The following is a 16998-nucleotide window of genomic DNA, read 5'->3' on the forward strand; positions in this document are numbered from 1 at the left end:
ATTCTTGTGCTTTAAAGGTTTAAAACAGAGGTGGAAAAACTGCAGAATGGAGCCCACCAAATTGATCAAGGAGCTTGAACATCTTCCTGTGGTGAGAATCACGTATCTTATGACTGCTGAAGTTTCAAATATATGAGAATGAAGTTTTACGGACTTTGTTCCTCCATCTCATCAATCAAACATTTGTAAATGAAACGAAGCTCATTTCTTTTGGCTTTGTACTACAATAGACTATAAGCTCTTTTTCAATATGCAAGGAATATGAAAACTAAAGTAAACCAAGGTCATAATGGGACTGACCTCACAATCATTAAAGTGGCTTTTTGTCTGTTCCCTTTCTTTCTGTAGTGTCCTATAGAAGTTGTGCAAAAGTTTTATTGGGCATTAACACTAAAGAAAAGTGTTTTCTTTGAAAGAAAAGAATGCCAAGGTGAAATGGAGGTGGTGGAAAATATCGATGTAATGCTGTCATCTAGTGGACAAAGAAAAATTATTATTGCAATACTAAAATATTACACAGTTGCAACCACTTGCCTTAATTAAGGTTGTTTGCAGATGCACCCACCACCATAGGTGCCATTCAGAATATTATGATCAGAGTAATACCACTACTTGTGGTCTCACAACACATTAAGGCAGAGGTCTTCAAACTTAGCTTAGCTTAGCTAAACTGGCTGGAGAATTCTGGGTGTTGAAGTCTACAAGTCTTAAAGCTGCCAAGTTTGAAGACCTCTGCATTAAGGTATGGTTTGTACTCATATAATACACTTGTAACTCACATAATATACTTGTAGTAAAGCATGCTTCAGAAACCACACTGGCTGAGCTCGCACATCTTAAGCCAAAATACTGTATAGTCTTGTTAAGTTTTCAACTTTGAATATAGTGCCAATTCAGCCTTTTGGTTTGGTTTGGGTTTCAATCCATATATTCCGAGTAACAAAGTTTCCTATGCACAGTAGAGTTTCTGTCCTTTGACATCATTATTCTACCAAATGTTCTTCTTCTTTTTTTAAAAAAAAATCATGAACAGAAAAAAAAATGTGTTTAACAGGGCATACGAAAACAATTACATATTTGATCCAGTTAATAAATGTGTTTTTTTTTATTTTACTGATAATGTAAACTTTAAAGTTGATTTTTAAAAATCATTTTATTAGATGTTGAGACTACGGAATAGATATAAACCCAGGTGGAGCCCGAAAACACTTCTGTGGATCTCAGCATAACAAACATTTCTTAGAAGAGAAGCAGCAGGCAAACAGCAGGAATTATTGGAAAATCCTCAAGGGGAATATAATATTAAATCAAGAGATTTAACAGCAGAAGGATACAGTTGTCAAATGGTCTTCCTATTTACAGTCAACAGAATGAGTCATAATAGATTTTTTAAAACCCCTTATGGAACAAAATAAGTCATAGTTTGAAGTACAATATGCACCTATAATGAACATCTAATTGCTAAACTATTTAAACTTTTGCTGATATTTTAAACAGAGGAAGAACAGTTTAAAGAATGTATGATAAAATGGGCCAAGAGTTTTAGTTGTACTATACAGATGGATCAGTGGGAAAACATGCAGTTAAAAGGGTTGAAATTTACATTATGTTGTGATCTTAAAAATAATGCAACTTGGACTTTAATAATAATGCAGTTCGGGGTGATGTATTTATTTACTGTCAGACATTTATTTACAATCAAAAATAAATAACCATGCAGTGTTACTAGACAAACTGGCAAGACAAATCATCCTGGTTTAGAAACCAACTGACTAGACAACTAATCTCAACAAAAGAATGGATAACTAGGTAGATACAATGAATTTGGCTTGCAGCTAGAAGACACTATTCCAGAAAAGAGAAAAGATAATCAGAGCTACTTTAATTATCCACTATTGAATTAATGGAGTATAATAACTGAGTCAGGTACAGATGAATCAGATAAATTCATGAAGGACAGTTTTGCCAATCATTATATAGTCATGAACTGTCAAGTTCAGAAAACCTTTTTCTTGGTGGCAAATTTTAATAAACACGATTATTTAAACTTTTAATGGTTTGTGCTTTCCCATTTTACTGTGGCATTTTATATAAAATATTCATGTTTACAATGATATATTCTTTTTGTTTTGTCAGGACTCTTCTATTTTAAAACTTTGTCACCTAAAATCTCTCCAGAGATCCCTATTGTTCTTTGCAGGATGCAAAGGATGATGATATTAATAATAACACTGGTAAAAAAAAACAAGATATAAATCCTAAGAAGGAGTCTTCTTCTCAACCCAATTCCTGAAGAACATTGATTTGTGGACATTGAACAGACATTTAACACTCAGTGATTGAGGGCCTTTGATCTAGTCAGGTAGATCAAAAAATCAAGACAATAAAGAAAAATAAATGACTTGTTTACAAAGGGTAAACTTGTTTTCCAAGAAAATGTAATGCAAGAATCGTTCTTGTATTACAATAAAGAATACAAGAATGCAAACAAATTGACATTGAACATTCCCCCCCCCCCCCGAAAAAAAATGTCTGATTTGCAATTCACAAGTCGTCTTGTTCTTGTTTGGCAAAACTTTTCATTGATTTTCTACATTTAAATGGACTGATTGCCTATTCATTTTTTTCTCCAGCGTTGCAGACAACTTACTTAAATAAGGAAAGATCCTCACTGTCTAATGATTGTCTTCTACCTACTATAAATTAGGACCATTATTTTACAAATGCTTTTCCAAAACATGGCAGAGAGTGGTCAGTTCCTCTTTCAAGTGAGTGGCAATTTCCGATACTTTCTGTGGTGAATCAAGAACTTCCATGCTGCAGGTAATAGGATTGTAGTGAAGAGGGAAAGTCTTCTTGATTGTAAGAGCATATTTCCTACAGAGCAAGGAACAAAGGATGTATCTCTGGTCTGAAGAGAAAAATAGTCTTTCCCAATTGCATGACAAGATAATAGCACTTAGTACCGCTTCACAGCCCTCTCTAAGTGGTTTACAGAGTCAGCATATTGCCCCCAACAATCTGGGTCCTCATTTTACCCACCTCGGAAGGATGGAAGGCTGAGTTAACCTCGAGCCTGGTGAGATTCGATCTGCCAAACTGCTGACAGCAGAAGTAGTCTGTGTGCTGCACTCTAACCACTGCGCCACCGCAGCTCTTGTACCATTACCGCTAACACTAAAGCAATATTGGCTTTAACAATTACCATGAATCTACTCCTTGTGAGTTTGGTTTGTTTGAAGATGGGTATGCTATCCAAAATATGAGTGGAACCTCATATTTCTTCCCCTACCTTTGATCCATGTACAGATACATCATTAGAGTTTTTAATAACAATCTTCAAATATTTTTAAAAAAATATGGGAAGGCCCTAGTATAACCTTTATTCCCAAGAAGACATCAGGGACCCCTTTCTTGGAAAATAAAATAGATGAATAGCTGCACCCCAGTATGTCTAATTGCCCAGAAAAGGGACATGTAAACATAGATAGCACAGAATTTTCGAAGGGAACGAGTGGCTAGTACAATTGTCATAAGTGCTTTGTAACTGGCTATGTCCACCATGGGAATCATTCTCTCAATGGGTCTCACCCAGGGGTGAGCTGCTGGGGGTTTGCAGAGGTTCGTGAGAACCTCTAGCTACGATTCTGTGCAGTTGGGTGAATCCCCAAATCCCACTCCTGGCTGGCCCCACCCATCCTGCCCCTTCCTTCCAAGGTGTCCCCACGCAGCCCATTTTGGATGCAGATAAGTGCAGGGCATGTGCGGAGGCTCAGTGAGGTGAAAAACAGGCCTACTGGAAGTTTAGGAGGGCCTCCGGAGCCTGGGGAGGCTGTTTTTGTCATCCCAGAGGCTCGAGGAAAGCCTCCAGAGCCTGGGGAGGACAAAAACGCACCCCTCACCATGGTGCAGGAAACCAACTAGGCCATGCCCACCATGGCCACACCCACCCAGCAACCGGGCAGAGAACCCCTTGCTAAAATTTTTGAAGCCCATCCCTGGTCTCACCAGTAAATAATTTATAATTGCATCCTTAGTATGTGTACACACTCTAAAGGTACTAATGTCAACTGCCTATAAAGACCAGGAATCCCTGCTAATGTTAATGAAAGAAGTTCTAAACCAAGATTGCCCAACTTTTTAAACTTTGAAAGTCTTCCCCCGGATTGAAAATCATAACTCAGCATTAGCTTCACAAGAACTCTACAGAACACATTTGATCATGAACATCTAGAGATTTCAAGTTTTGGACTCCTGATATAAATCCAGATCAATTTAATCTGGTGATATAAATTTACCATCTTTATACTTACTGTAGTTGAGACTTTGCATCTTCAAAACAGTCTGCTACAAAGTAAATGGGCTGGAAGGTCTGGTCATGATAAGGTTGGACCACCATCACATCTGGATCAAAGGCTTTATATTCTGGCTTTTCTGATAAAGCATACTTTTAGTGAAGAACAACAGAAGAAGTGATTTTAGATTGAAGTCAACTCAGTTGACAACACAATAGATAATTGGGAGCGTCCAAGGAGCTGAAATGAATGGATGGATGGATGGATGGATAGGATGGTAGAGTGAAATTTCTATTAAATCCATGGAGCTTCAAGAAAAGATTTTAAATTTTGCTTTCCCACATCATAGAAATAGTTTTCTGTGCAAACCATTTAATTCAGCTTTTTCTGAATTCAGCTTTATTTGATTTGCACATTTCTATTTTTTTGTACATTTTTAAAGGCAGGTGAGATGGAGTAAGGTTAAGCAAAACCTATTTCTCATCAAAACTGTAAAGTGTTCAGTTTTAATTTTTAAACTCTACATGGAACTATTTAAACTGTGAATTGGAAATCCTACTACATTTGTGTTTGTTTCTTGGGGGGGAGGGTTGGTCCATTCTAGTCAGTTTTGACTCCTGGTGACAGCCTGGATGAATCCCTGCAGTTTTCTTGGCAAAATTGATTTGCTATTGCTGCTTTCCAAGAACTGGAGAGAGTGACTGGCCCAAGGTCACCCAGCTGCCTGCATGCCTAAAGAGAGACTAGAACTCACAGTCTCTGGGATTCTAACTGATGTTTTAAGAACTACACCAAACTGCCTGTTACACTAACCATCATGATGAAGAATCAAACAATATCTATTCCCAACCAGCTATTCAACTAATCAACTCATAAAACAAATACATTTTTAGTCTTGCATACAGAAATGTCGTGGCTGCTTTAATTGATAGTAGAGAGGTGCTATCTCATGCCCAGGTATTTTCAAAGGACATGTTTCCAGCAAAGTATATTGGCCAGGTTATTTGGTACCTGGAGCAAATACTGTTGTTACTGTATTATTACTTTTTAATTATAACTTTATGAAAGTTTATAAGTACAAAGATAAAAAGACTAATATGAACTAAGAAAAATATAAAAAGCAAAGTAAAGAAAAAGAGAAGTGCAAAGATACTTTAAAAAGGAAAAAAAAAACAAGAAAAATTGCTAAAAGATGACTTCCCTTTTCCCCAGTCACTTCTCCAGGTGTTAAAACATAACACCTTCTCTAATATTTTTTTAAAAACTCTTCCTCCGATATCTCATCCCCAAATCAAATTGTAAAAAGTCATCACTTGATACTAATCAACAAAAATTTAGTAAAAGCTATTAGAATTAGTAAAACACCCCATACACGCTAACACCGTGATGGCGAACCTATGGCATGCGTGCCACAGGTAGCATATGTAACTGTTGCAATATTTTTAGGATCAGACTCAATAATAATATTTAGAGTTAGAGATTCAAATATATTTCTCTTTAATTATAGTAGGCATTCTATATTCACTGAATATTCACAGATAGAAGCAAGGAAAATGGCGAAGGTGGCTCCTTATATATACAAAGGGTGGAGCCAAGAGTAGGAGTGGTGAATTATGAATACATTAGGAAACAAAGAATAAGTTAACCCCTGATATCCCATATATACATTATTTACACATTAGGGAATAAGGCATTTACATCTGACAAATCCCCCTCTAAATGCCGGTTCGCTATACAACACCAATTACATTCAGATTCAGGACAATATAATACATACAATCTGGAAGTTAAGTATTTGTGCTGTTTAGAAGGTAAAGGCTTCGTCAATATGTCAGCCAATTGTTCAGAGGTATCGCAATGTACTGCTTTGATAAATCCATCTTGGGACAGTTGTCTCACATGTTTAAATTTTATATCTATATGCCTGGATCTTTGTCCAATGGCATCGGATCTAGATATTTCAATGGCCGCTTTATTATCTTCATGCATAACAAAAGGCAAAGCAGGTTTTTTCCAAACATCTGAAATTAAATCATTAAACCATACAAGGTTATTTGCAGCTTTAGATAAACAGACATACTCCGCTTCTGTGGTTGAAGTGGCTACCAATTCTTGTTTACCAGTGTACCAGTAAACTGGACAGTCATTTAACAGAAAAATATAACCAGAGGTACTTTTTCTGCATGATGTATCTCCAGCCCAATCCGCATCTGCGTAACATGTAAGTCTTGGTTCTTTGTTATCACTAGGTTCTAATACTAGACAAAAGTCCAATGTACTTTTCAGATATCTTAAAATTCTTTTGACAGCTTCCCAGTGATACATTGTTGGTTTACTAACGTGCCTTGATAATAAATTGAGTGGTAATGCAATATCTGGTCTGGTCCAATTAGATATATAAAGAAGTGAACCTATTACTGATCTATAGAATGTATTATCCTTGAATTCAGGGGAAGATTCAATAGTATTTCTAAGGAAATCAGTTTGCATAGGAGTGTCGCAGGGTTTGGCATTGTTTAAATTACATTTGTTTAGAAGTTCAATAATCTTATCTTTCTGAGTAAGTTTGAAACCCTTTCTAGTTTTGTTAATTTGTACACCAAGGTATTTGTTTATTTTACCTAGAGATTTCAACGAGAAATGTTCATTTAACTTGTTTACAAAGATTTCTCTTCTCTCTCTGTGTTTTCCTATATATAAAATATCATCTACGTAAATCAATACAAACTCAACGTGATCATCACTCTTTTTGACAAAGAAACAGTTATCAGCAGTGGTAGCTTTGAAATCCATGGTTTTAAGTACTTTTACCAAGCAATCGTACCATCTTTTGCCAGATTGCTTTAATCCGTATAAGCTCTTGTTCAATAGCCAAATTTCATTTTTATTAGTGTATTGACTGTGAGGTGCTCTTACGTATATCTCCTTATCTAGTTTTGCGTGTAGGTATGCAGTCTGTATGTCATATTGGAATACATCAAGATTGAGTGTGGATGCTACTACTAGAGCTGTTTTAACACTCTCTGTTCTTACTGTGGGGGAGTATGTGTCAGTATAGTCCTCCGGATATTTTTGTGCATAACCTTGTGCAACCAATCTAGCTTTGTATAAGGTATTGCCTCCTTCTAGATTCTTAATTTTATAAATCCACCTGGTACCAATAATTGTTTTATCTTTGGGTGCAATCGCAGGTGTGAATACATTTAATCCTTGTAAGCTCTCCATCTCCTTTTTCATAGCTAGTTCCCATTTTTCTTTTTCCTCACGAGGTAGTTTTAATACTTCCTCATATGTATTAGGTGTTATTTGTTCACCATCCATATGCATTATGTAATCTTTGTATTTATTTGGCATTTGATTTCTGTTGTTCCTAATAGTTCTTTCTGGTTTGCTATGGTAGTCATGCAAATATCTTGCTTCCCTTTTTGTTAATGTGTCTGTCTTTATTTTGTGTTTACTATTTGTCCATGTTTTGGTTTTGGTTTTGCTCCTGTTAATATTTTGATTTTTTATCGTCCCTTCCTCACTAGATTTGACATCCTTGCATTTGTTTGGAAATATTTCATTAAGATGTAATTTAGACCAGTTGGCCTGTTCATGGAACACAGCTGTTCTGGAAACTATAAATTTATTATTATTATCAATGAATCTGTACCCTTTGGTGCCAGTTTCATATCCCATAAATCTTAATCTTCTGGATACGTTTTCTCCCTTTCTCCTCAATTGTTTGGGTATGTGTACGTCTGCAGTGACCCCAAATATGTGCATGTGTGCTAATTTTGGTTTCCTATTATACATCACCTCATATGGTGTCTTATTCACAATACTGGACCAGGTTCTATTTTGAGTGTAATTTGAATAATGTAGGGCTTCTGACCAAAATTGTTTGCCTAAACCAGCATCCTCTAATGTGCATCTAATCATGGTTTGTAGTGTGGAATTTTTTCTCTCTGCAATCCCGTTTTGGAACGCAGAAAATGGACTAGATGTGTAATGTAACATCCCTCTATCCTTTAGCCATTGGGAGAATTCCTTAGACATAAATTCACATCCCCTATCTGTCATGATTTGTTTTATTCTGATATTATGTTGTGTTTCTATGCGTTTATAAAATTCCTTAAATTTTTGAAAGGTTTCATCCTTGTGTTTTAATGTGTAAACAAAACCATAGCGACTATAATCGTCTACTATTGTTAGGAAGTAACGTTTTCTATAAGTGACTGATGGAGTTAATGGACCAACTAAGTCCATGTGTACTAAGTCAAAAATTTTGTTAGTAGATCTGGTGGATTTTTTTGGCCTGGGACTAGTTTTTAATTTAGTAGATTTACATACTGAGCATTCCAAATAATTTTCACAATTTTTTATTTTGACACCTTCTGCGTGTTCAATCATTTTTTGTACTACAGGAAAACTTGCATGTCCTAACTTCCTATGTAAGATATGAGCACACTCGTCATGTATTGGTTTACCTATTTTTGGTTTTTTCTCATTGTGTGTATCTGTGTGATCATGAGATATTTTGCATTCATCATTGTCACTGTTACTAATATTTTCATCATCTGCCTCAATGCAATCTTCCATATTTGAATCAATATTATGTAACCATCTTTCTTTTGTTATCAGATAGGGTAGGCCTCCTTTAATCATCACAGTGCCTACATTAGTTTTATTCTTCTCTAAAGTTGCTTTTCCCTTTGAGAAAACTACATTGATGTCAGAATCTCTGCTTAATTTTATGACACTTAGTATGTTATGAGGTATTTCTGGTATTAACAATACCCCCTCTATTTTTCCTAGACCAGGCAAGGTCACATTCCCTCTGCCTAGTACTTGAACTTTTTCTTGGTTAGCTACTTTTATTACAAACTTATCTTCTGTAAATGAAGACAATATATTTTTGTTATTAGTGGTGTGATTAGTTGCTCCAGAATCAATAAGCCAATTATTGTTCTCATTTGGTTGCGTTTTTGTGCTATCTTGTTTATTTAGTCCATTCAGTGAACCAGATTTTCTCTCTTTTGAATTTTCTCTGCCCCCTCTATTTTCTCTGTAATTTGGTGGGCTTCTATATTTATGTCTGTCTGTGGAAGACTGTCTATAATTGTATTTATTCCTATATTCTGACCTATGTCTTTCTTTTGAGATTTTGGGGCAATCTCTTCTATTGTGTTCTCTGGATCCACAATTGTGGCATTTAAAGTTTTCATTATATTTTTCTTGAAAAGCTACCTTCCTAAAAGGTTTGTGTTCTGTGTGATTGCTATAACGATTTTTCCTTGAATTGTCTTCTGCTATCAATTTGTTAGATAGACTTTCTATTGACAAATATCCTAGATTGATGGTGTCTAAGTGTGACATAAAACTATCCCATGATGAATCAAGTGAGTTGATAATAACACTTTTCATTGTTTGATCTGAAATCACTTCCCCCCTCAAATGCAGCTCAGCTCTTATTTTGTTTAAAGATATTAAATGCTCACTTATGGAAACCCCTGGTTTTACTCTGGAAGAAAAGAAGTCCTTAGACATTCTTGTGGTGGTTGCTACACTATCGCTGTGAAACAAATTAAACATGCATTGAATTATTTCTGAGACAGTTAGGTTTGGTTTGATGCTATGATACATTGCAGGAGACACGCTAGATATTATTAAGAAAAATGCCTTATGGTGTAAACAATCTATTTTTAAAGTCCAAGGTCTTCTTGGGGGACTAGTGATAAAGAATAGTAAATTTTCTTTCATAAAGACAACCTGAAGCTGTTGATACCATTCTTGTAAATTAATGCCATCAACTCTAAGTTTTGGGAAGTCATTGGGTAAGTTACCCACATTATTTTGTCCATTACTTACAACCTGAGGCAGTCCGTGGTCTCGTAAGTGTAGAAAATTGCAAAACGGCATGGGAATGCTCGCAACGAGTCTGCGCGGTTCTCTGGCCAGTTCAAGTCTTTCCGGACCGTCTACGTAGTTTCGCACATGCGCGTTGTTCATTTCTTCTTTGACGTCGTCGTGGAAGGTTCTCTCCATTGCAGCTCGCTCGCTTTGTTCCTCTTCAGACGAGTCGGTCTCTGGCTCGGTCTTAGGAGTTCTGATGGCGGCGGCTGTTCTTTTCTTTCTTTTGGGTGCGTTGGCACTTGCTTCGGTCTGCGGTGTAGGGCGGAATCGACATGGCTCTCTGGGCTCGGGCGTCGTCGTTCTTGAAGTCAGGATGGGAGCGTGCAGGTCTTGAAGCATCGGTTTGTTCGCTTGCTTCTTTGTTGGCGCTTTGGAAATTTTTAATTTTGGCCCGAATGCGGCAAAAAGCGTCTTCATTGCTGACTTTACTTGGGATTTCGTAAAGTCGTTCTCATTTTCTGATTCTGGCTCTTCCGAGGAATTTGAATCCTCCTTTTCACTTTCGTTGTCTGATAACGTTTTTGGCGCCAGAAATTTTGAACTGAGCATTTTGATTGGCTCTGCTTCGCTCACTTTGGAGGCTTGTTGAAACCAAGATGGCTGCCATTCAAAATTTCGCGCGGGATCACATCTTTTCTTTTTCATAACGACTCTCTCTGTAGTCACATCACTCACAGTTTTTTGGTCTTTGGGTTTCTCTTTAGCGATGTTTTTCTCTCTCGCTGCTCTGCTGTTCTTCAGCATTTCTTGGAGGTTCGCGATGAGGCTTTCATCATTCTTCTGGCTTTTTAAAATCTTTAGTATCTCTGACCTGAGTTCGTTGTTTTCTATTTCGATTTCTTCCTGGCCATCATTTTCATTTATTAGTTCTTCTTCTTCAGTGGTATATTCTTCGGATTCTCTCGAAATCGCGTTTGTGGATTCGTTGATTATTTCTTGTTCAGTTTCTATTTCTTTGCTGTAGGCCCTGGTGTTGGGTCTATCTTTCTTAGACATTTTTAGGTATTTATTGAGTCAATTAACCATCCTCTGCTACCAGTTTGTTGCAATATTTTTAGGATCAGACTCAATAATAATATTTAGAGTTAGAGATTCAAATATATTTCTCTTTAATTATAGTAGGCATTCTATATTCACTGAATATTCACAGATAGAAGCAAGGAAAATGGCGAAGGTGGCTCCTTATATATACAAAGGGTGGAGCCAAGAGTAGGAGTGGTGAATTATGAATACATTAGGAAACAAAGAATAAGTTAACCCCTGATATCCCATATATACATTATTTACACATTAGGGAATAAGGCATTTACATCTGACAGTAACCATATCAGTGGGCATGCCAGCTCAGCTCTGGCGCACATGTGCACGCCAGCCAGTTAATTTTGGGCCTTCTGGGCCCACCAGAAGTAGTGAAACAGGCTGTTTCCTGCCTCTGGAGGGTCTGTGGGGGGTGGAGGTGGGGAAGACCCATTTTTCTTTCTTACCTGGCTCCAGATCCTCTCTATGCATCTGGGAAGGGTGAAAACAGCCTTTCCCACCCCCTTGGAGGCCCTCCGGAGGCCTAAAATGGCCCATTTCCCAACTCCCGGTGGGACAGGAAGTGACATTTTTTGCTGTCCCCAGTCTCCAGAGACTCCCGGAGGGCCTCCGAGGGAGTGGGAAAGGGTTTTTCCGCCCTTTCCCAGGTGCATAGAGAGGATCTGGAGCCAGGTGAGAAAGAAAAACAGGCCTACCAGGCGATCGCGTGCCAGGAGCAGGGGGGAGGGGGGTTGCGTGTGCATGCGCAGGGCAGGGTGCATAGAATTATGGGTGTGGGCACACACGCATGCGAACCTCCCCCCCTTCCTGGCACGCGATGGCAAAAAGGTTAGCCATCACTGCACTAACACATTAACTTTAATCAAATAAATCCTCTATATAAACTGATCACTTTCTTTAAGAAATAAAACAAAATAAATATCTCCCCACTTATAAACAGATCTTTAAAGTTTCATTATTCAGTTTTAGTAAAAAAAAAAGAAAATCCATTTATAGCTATCACAAACTGGTATATATTATTTGGTCTTGGTCAAATAAGTATACTTTATAATCCCTCTGTTTACTTTTTAAAAGTTTGAGTTTTAATCCTATAAAATAACATCCCACAGGTTGATTTCTTATCATTTTTTCTTTGTCTCCTTTCAGGAATCGTTTCAGTAGTTTAGTACATCCCTTTTGTAAAGCCAAAATAAAAAAGCTTTCAAAACAATTGTTCTGAGTTATTCGTAATTGTTCATTGCATCATCTTTCTCCATGTCATATTCTGACATTTTAAAATTTATTTTCAGACCCACAGTGTCTTTTTTCCATGTCACTTTTGTAATCTTGCATTTTTTAAAAAAAAGTCCAAATCCACATTCCATCAGTCTCGTTCTCTGTGTTACCCAATAAAATCTGTGATTCTTCTATATCCTCTGTTATAGCATCAGTGTACAGTGTTCGGAGTAATAATATCGGAGTACAGTGTTCCCTAACAGCCTTAATTTCTTCTATAGTCAAATAGTATTGCTCCATTGGATCTTTTTTCCTTTAATTATACTTAATTTTTTCAAATTCCCTCTAGTCAATCTTCAAAATCCCCTATCATCTGTTTATTTTCCAGTCAGCAAACCTTTCTGTTTTCCAAAAAGTAAAATTTTTCTTTTTAATTCTTAAACTTACATGGAACTTCTTTCATCCAGAGCAGAAGGAGAATCTCTCAGTATAATAAATCATATGCTTTAGAACAGTAGTGGGATTAAAATAATTTAACAACCAGTTCTCTGCCCTAATGACTGGCTGGGTGGGCGTGGTCATGGTGGGCGTGGCTGGGGTGTGTGACAGGCAGCATTCAGCCTCCTGCATCCCCCAGGAGCAAAAACAGGCCACGGGGGGGGTGTGCACCATCACCCCCACACCCCATTTTGGGCCTAGTAGGACTCCCTGCAGCCTCCTGAGCAAAAATGGGCCACGGGGGCCCCGTGCCACACCCCCATGCCCCATTTTGGGCCTAGTAGGCCTCCCTGCAGCCTCCTGGGAGCAAAATTGGGGTGTGTGGGGACTCCTGGAAGGGGAAGGGAGGGGAGGGGACAGGCCAGTCAACAATTTAACAACCAGTTCGTCTAAACCAGCCTGAACCAGCACGAATCCGCTAAATCCCACCACTGCTTTGGAAGGTTCTTAACTTCTAGTAAATTAATAATGAGCAACTTCCTAGATTACTTAAGAGAGGAAGTAGGCGAACCCAATGTCTCTTTGAAGATGCTTGCCCATGCCTTAGGCAAGATGGCTTTCTCCCTGGCTTCCAGAACTATCAAATCTGCTGGAGGTGGCTATTTTATTATCTCTTCGTTGGGAGATTCTGCATGGCGTGAATGTGTGGGTGATCATTGTTCTCTCCTTGATCCAGAGAAGAGTTCCAAGAAGCTGATCAATTCACCATTTCCTCTATTCAACACTGTTGTTGACTCCACAAAAGTAGAGCTGTCGTCAGTCTGCCATTACAACTATGGTAGTCCTTGCTACTGTATTTCTTAATTTCCAAAAAGAGGTGGGAAAAGAGCCTTCAAAACAGTTTTACCCAGCCTTGGCACTCTCCAGATATATGAGTTTTCAGTTCCCAGGAGTCTCAGGCAGAATAACTATTGCTGAGATTTGATTTTGGCAGCTGACATCCATGAATCTGGATGGTGTCCAGGTTATGAAAAGCTGTTCCAGAGATACATCCCTGCCTTTGTCCTCATATTATGACTCTTATTGGAAGTGTCACAAAAAGAAAGAAAGAAAGAAAGAAAGAAAGAAAGAAAGAAAGAAAGAAAGAAAGAAGGAAGGAAGGAAGGAAGGAAGGAAGGAAGGAAGGAAGGAAGGGGATGTCTTTCCAGAAATGTTGATGGCATTGTAATATGACTCAACAAAGCCCAAATTCAATTTTTGTTGTGTCAAAACTGTTGGTTTCTAATTTGACCGCTGCCTAATCTTTTCCATGCTCAAAAGTTATTCAGAATCAGATCTAATTGAAGCTGGATGGATATCGCTAAGAAATTCCAAAAGGGTAAATTAAACTGGGAAACTAAAAAAAATATATTCCCTAATGAAGGCAATGGGAGGCTGCTGCCAAGAAGCCCTGCCTTTGGTCATGTATAGCAATCACGAGGAGTTAAGCTAGCCCGAGGACATCTCTATCTTTTGAAACTTATAATATCTCCCAAAGTCGGCGAAAAAGCAGCCTTAATTCTCTTCCAAATGTTGAATTTTAGCTCAATTATTTCATTTGCAATTGCATGATGTTGAGTCAATTCTCCCTGTGAATATTCCTTAAATTTAAACCAGATCCACTTGTAATAATATACAGATATATAATGCTCAAGGCTTACGAATACATGCTGAAAAGTTTTTATAATCTCAGACCCAGCTTTTCTTTCTGAACCTTTCATTTGTGCAGTGGGAAGATATGCTTAAAAAGTGCTTGATGACCCCACATAACCTTTCACAATGAAGGGAGGTTTGTTTTTCAGCAAACGAAGCATGCAGAGGAAAAACGCCTGCCAGCTGGGAACTATGGGCCATTAAATTTTATTGTACATGGGCTCAACTCCAGCCTGGGTGTTAACATAAAATTCATTGTATATAATGCAGAACAGCTGAACATACAGTAAAGAAATATAGCGCAAAACTGAGTGTGTTGGTCAGTTTTTTAAAGTTCAAGAGACATCGCATTCACTGGCATGGTAAGTGATGGGTTCAGATCAGAGGTGGGTTTCAGCCGGTTCTGACCATTTCTGGAGATCCAGTAGCAGAAATATTGAGTAGTTCGGAGAACCGGTAAATACCACCCCTGACTGGCCCCATCCTCATCTATTCTCTGCCTCCTGAGTCCCAGCTGATCGGGAGGAAATGGGAATTTTGCAGTAACCTTCCCCTGCCATACCCACTAAGCCACACCCACCAAGCCATGCCACGCCCACCAAGCCACACCCACAGAACTGGTAGTAAAAAAATTTGAAACCTACCACTCGTTCAGATAGAGTATGTTTAAATGTCACCTCCCATTTGAAGGGCAAAACCAAGTTTCTAGGGAAAATGAACTCTTTTCATTTCTAGGGAAATGAAAAATTGGCCTTCTTTTAAAAACACTGGCTATCCATTGCTTTATAAACAGATAGTATATTTAACAGCAATGTTACAACTGGAATCATTTCGGGTAACTTCAGCTAAGGCAGCCAAGTGAACCCAAAGTGGTGCCTTAAAGATACGTTGGACTACATCTTCCGTAATTCTCAGCTATAATAGCTGGCATAGCATCCAGCAGTGGCCAGCAGTATATGCATTTCACGCACTTTATGTCTCTGTAAAAATACATCGAATTTAAAACAGGTCCAATAAAAACAACAGGATTTAAAATAGGCATGACTTACTGTAAATCTCATCTATTCAATTGAATTACTGTAAGTTTTGCTAATTTGGGGAAAATTTAACCTCAGTATGCCTGTATGCTAAGTCCCCTAATAACAGTTAAATCACAAGTAACTTAATTCGAGGGCATCCATGGGGTGGGACAGAGGGACATCAAAGAAATCAAGATGACAACTGAGGTCCCACTCCTTTCTCCTGGTGTTGCATATTTTTATGCATATCTATATAAATAACAATGTAAATGTCCGTTTGTACATAACCGCACATCTCTGAAAGTTCTTCACCAATTGCTTTCAAATTTTGACACAACGTTGCATTCGACTACAGACGTGTTTATATATACATATATTATATACATGTCACACCTGTGACAGGTAAAAACATGAAAAACATTGGAAAACATTGAAAGACATTGACAAACATTGAAAAACAGCGCCATCTGCTGGACGTAAAACCAACATGGCAGCCTCCCAGCCCTGATTACACTCAACAGATTTCTGCTCCTTATATTTAGACTCTCCATATTGCTTCCAAGAAACTGTGCATTTGGAAGGCAGAGACGCCTGAGGGCCATATCCTGCCACCAGGCTCAGCAGGTAGGCAGCCGGCTCCCCGCCGGGAAGCCCTTGCAGCCGGCGCTTCTATGGCTAGGTGGGGCCCACCTGACCCTGGCTCTGACCTCCCCCTCCCCCGGCCTCCCCATGAACTAGCCTCGCCCGCCACTGCTGCCCATCCCCCTCACCAGCCGCTCTCGGGGCTCCCTCCAAAGAACACCTGGCAACAAGGCTGCCTGGGTCCGCCGAGCGGGAACCCTCCGTCCCTCACCTGGCCTGAATCGTGCCTGGCCCAGCGCTACCATGGGCCCCGAGATCAGAAAGACCAGCCACTAACCGGCGCTATGCGAATCCGGTTGGTGAGCAGAAGATGGAGGCAACTGGAGCCTCGGGGTCACCTTTGACCACTGCCGCCTTTGATTCCCAGGTGGGCACTCTGGCAGTTCACGGAGCCTACATGAACATTTTGGCCTCTGGCAGAAAAGGGGCTCCGGGGAGGCTCCGAGGGGTGGAAACGGCCAGGAGGGAGGATGGCTGGCCCTCCTTTGTTTCGCCTGGAAGAGCAGGGGATTTAATCATTCCCCTGCCCTTGGCAGGCGGGGGAGGAGAACTGCGCAGCAGGGATCCAGTGGGGTGTGTGTGGCTCCTGGCTTTGCCACTTTCTTCCTTCAGGCGGGAAGCCCCAAATCAGCCTCGAACCCCCACCGCACCCCCTCCCTCCCTCCCTTCCCTTCCCTGCTATGCATCTCCCCATCGAGCCCCCAGAGAACATCTGTGTAGGGAGGACAGAGGGGGGCCCTGAGTTTCTGCTGTGGTGCAGA

The 16998-nt window shown here is 39.2% G+C and overlaps 1 protein-coding gene across 1 annotated transcript in view; it reads right to left on the reverse strand.

Annotated features, from left to right (window-relative positions):
- Window positions 1–1650: 1650 nt before the first annotated feature.
- The window catches only part of LOC117655512 (tyrosine 3-monooxygenase-like), a 36787-nt gene continuing 21439 nt past the window's right edge, over window positions 1651–16998 (reverse strand). Inside the window, exons 11-12 of the mRNA XM_034403044.2 lie at window positions 4314–4447; window positions 1651–2877 (exon numbers count right to left, since the gene is read on the reverse strand). Of these exons, the coding sequence (XP_034258935.1) occupies window positions 2718–2877; window positions 4314–4447 (294 nt within the window). The 3' untranslated portion in view covers window positions 1651–2717. The remainder of the gene's footprint in view (window positions 2878–4313; window positions 4448–16998) is intronic.

The sequence above is a fragment of the Pantherophis guttatus genome, chromosome 7 (assembly GCF_059756535.1).
Source record: "Pantherophis guttatus breed Tessera chromosome 7, ASM5975653v1, whole genome shotgun sequence".
Classification (NCBI taxonomy): Eukaryota; Metazoa; Chordata; class Lepidosauria; order Squamata; family Colubridae; genus Pantherophis; species Pantherophis guttatus.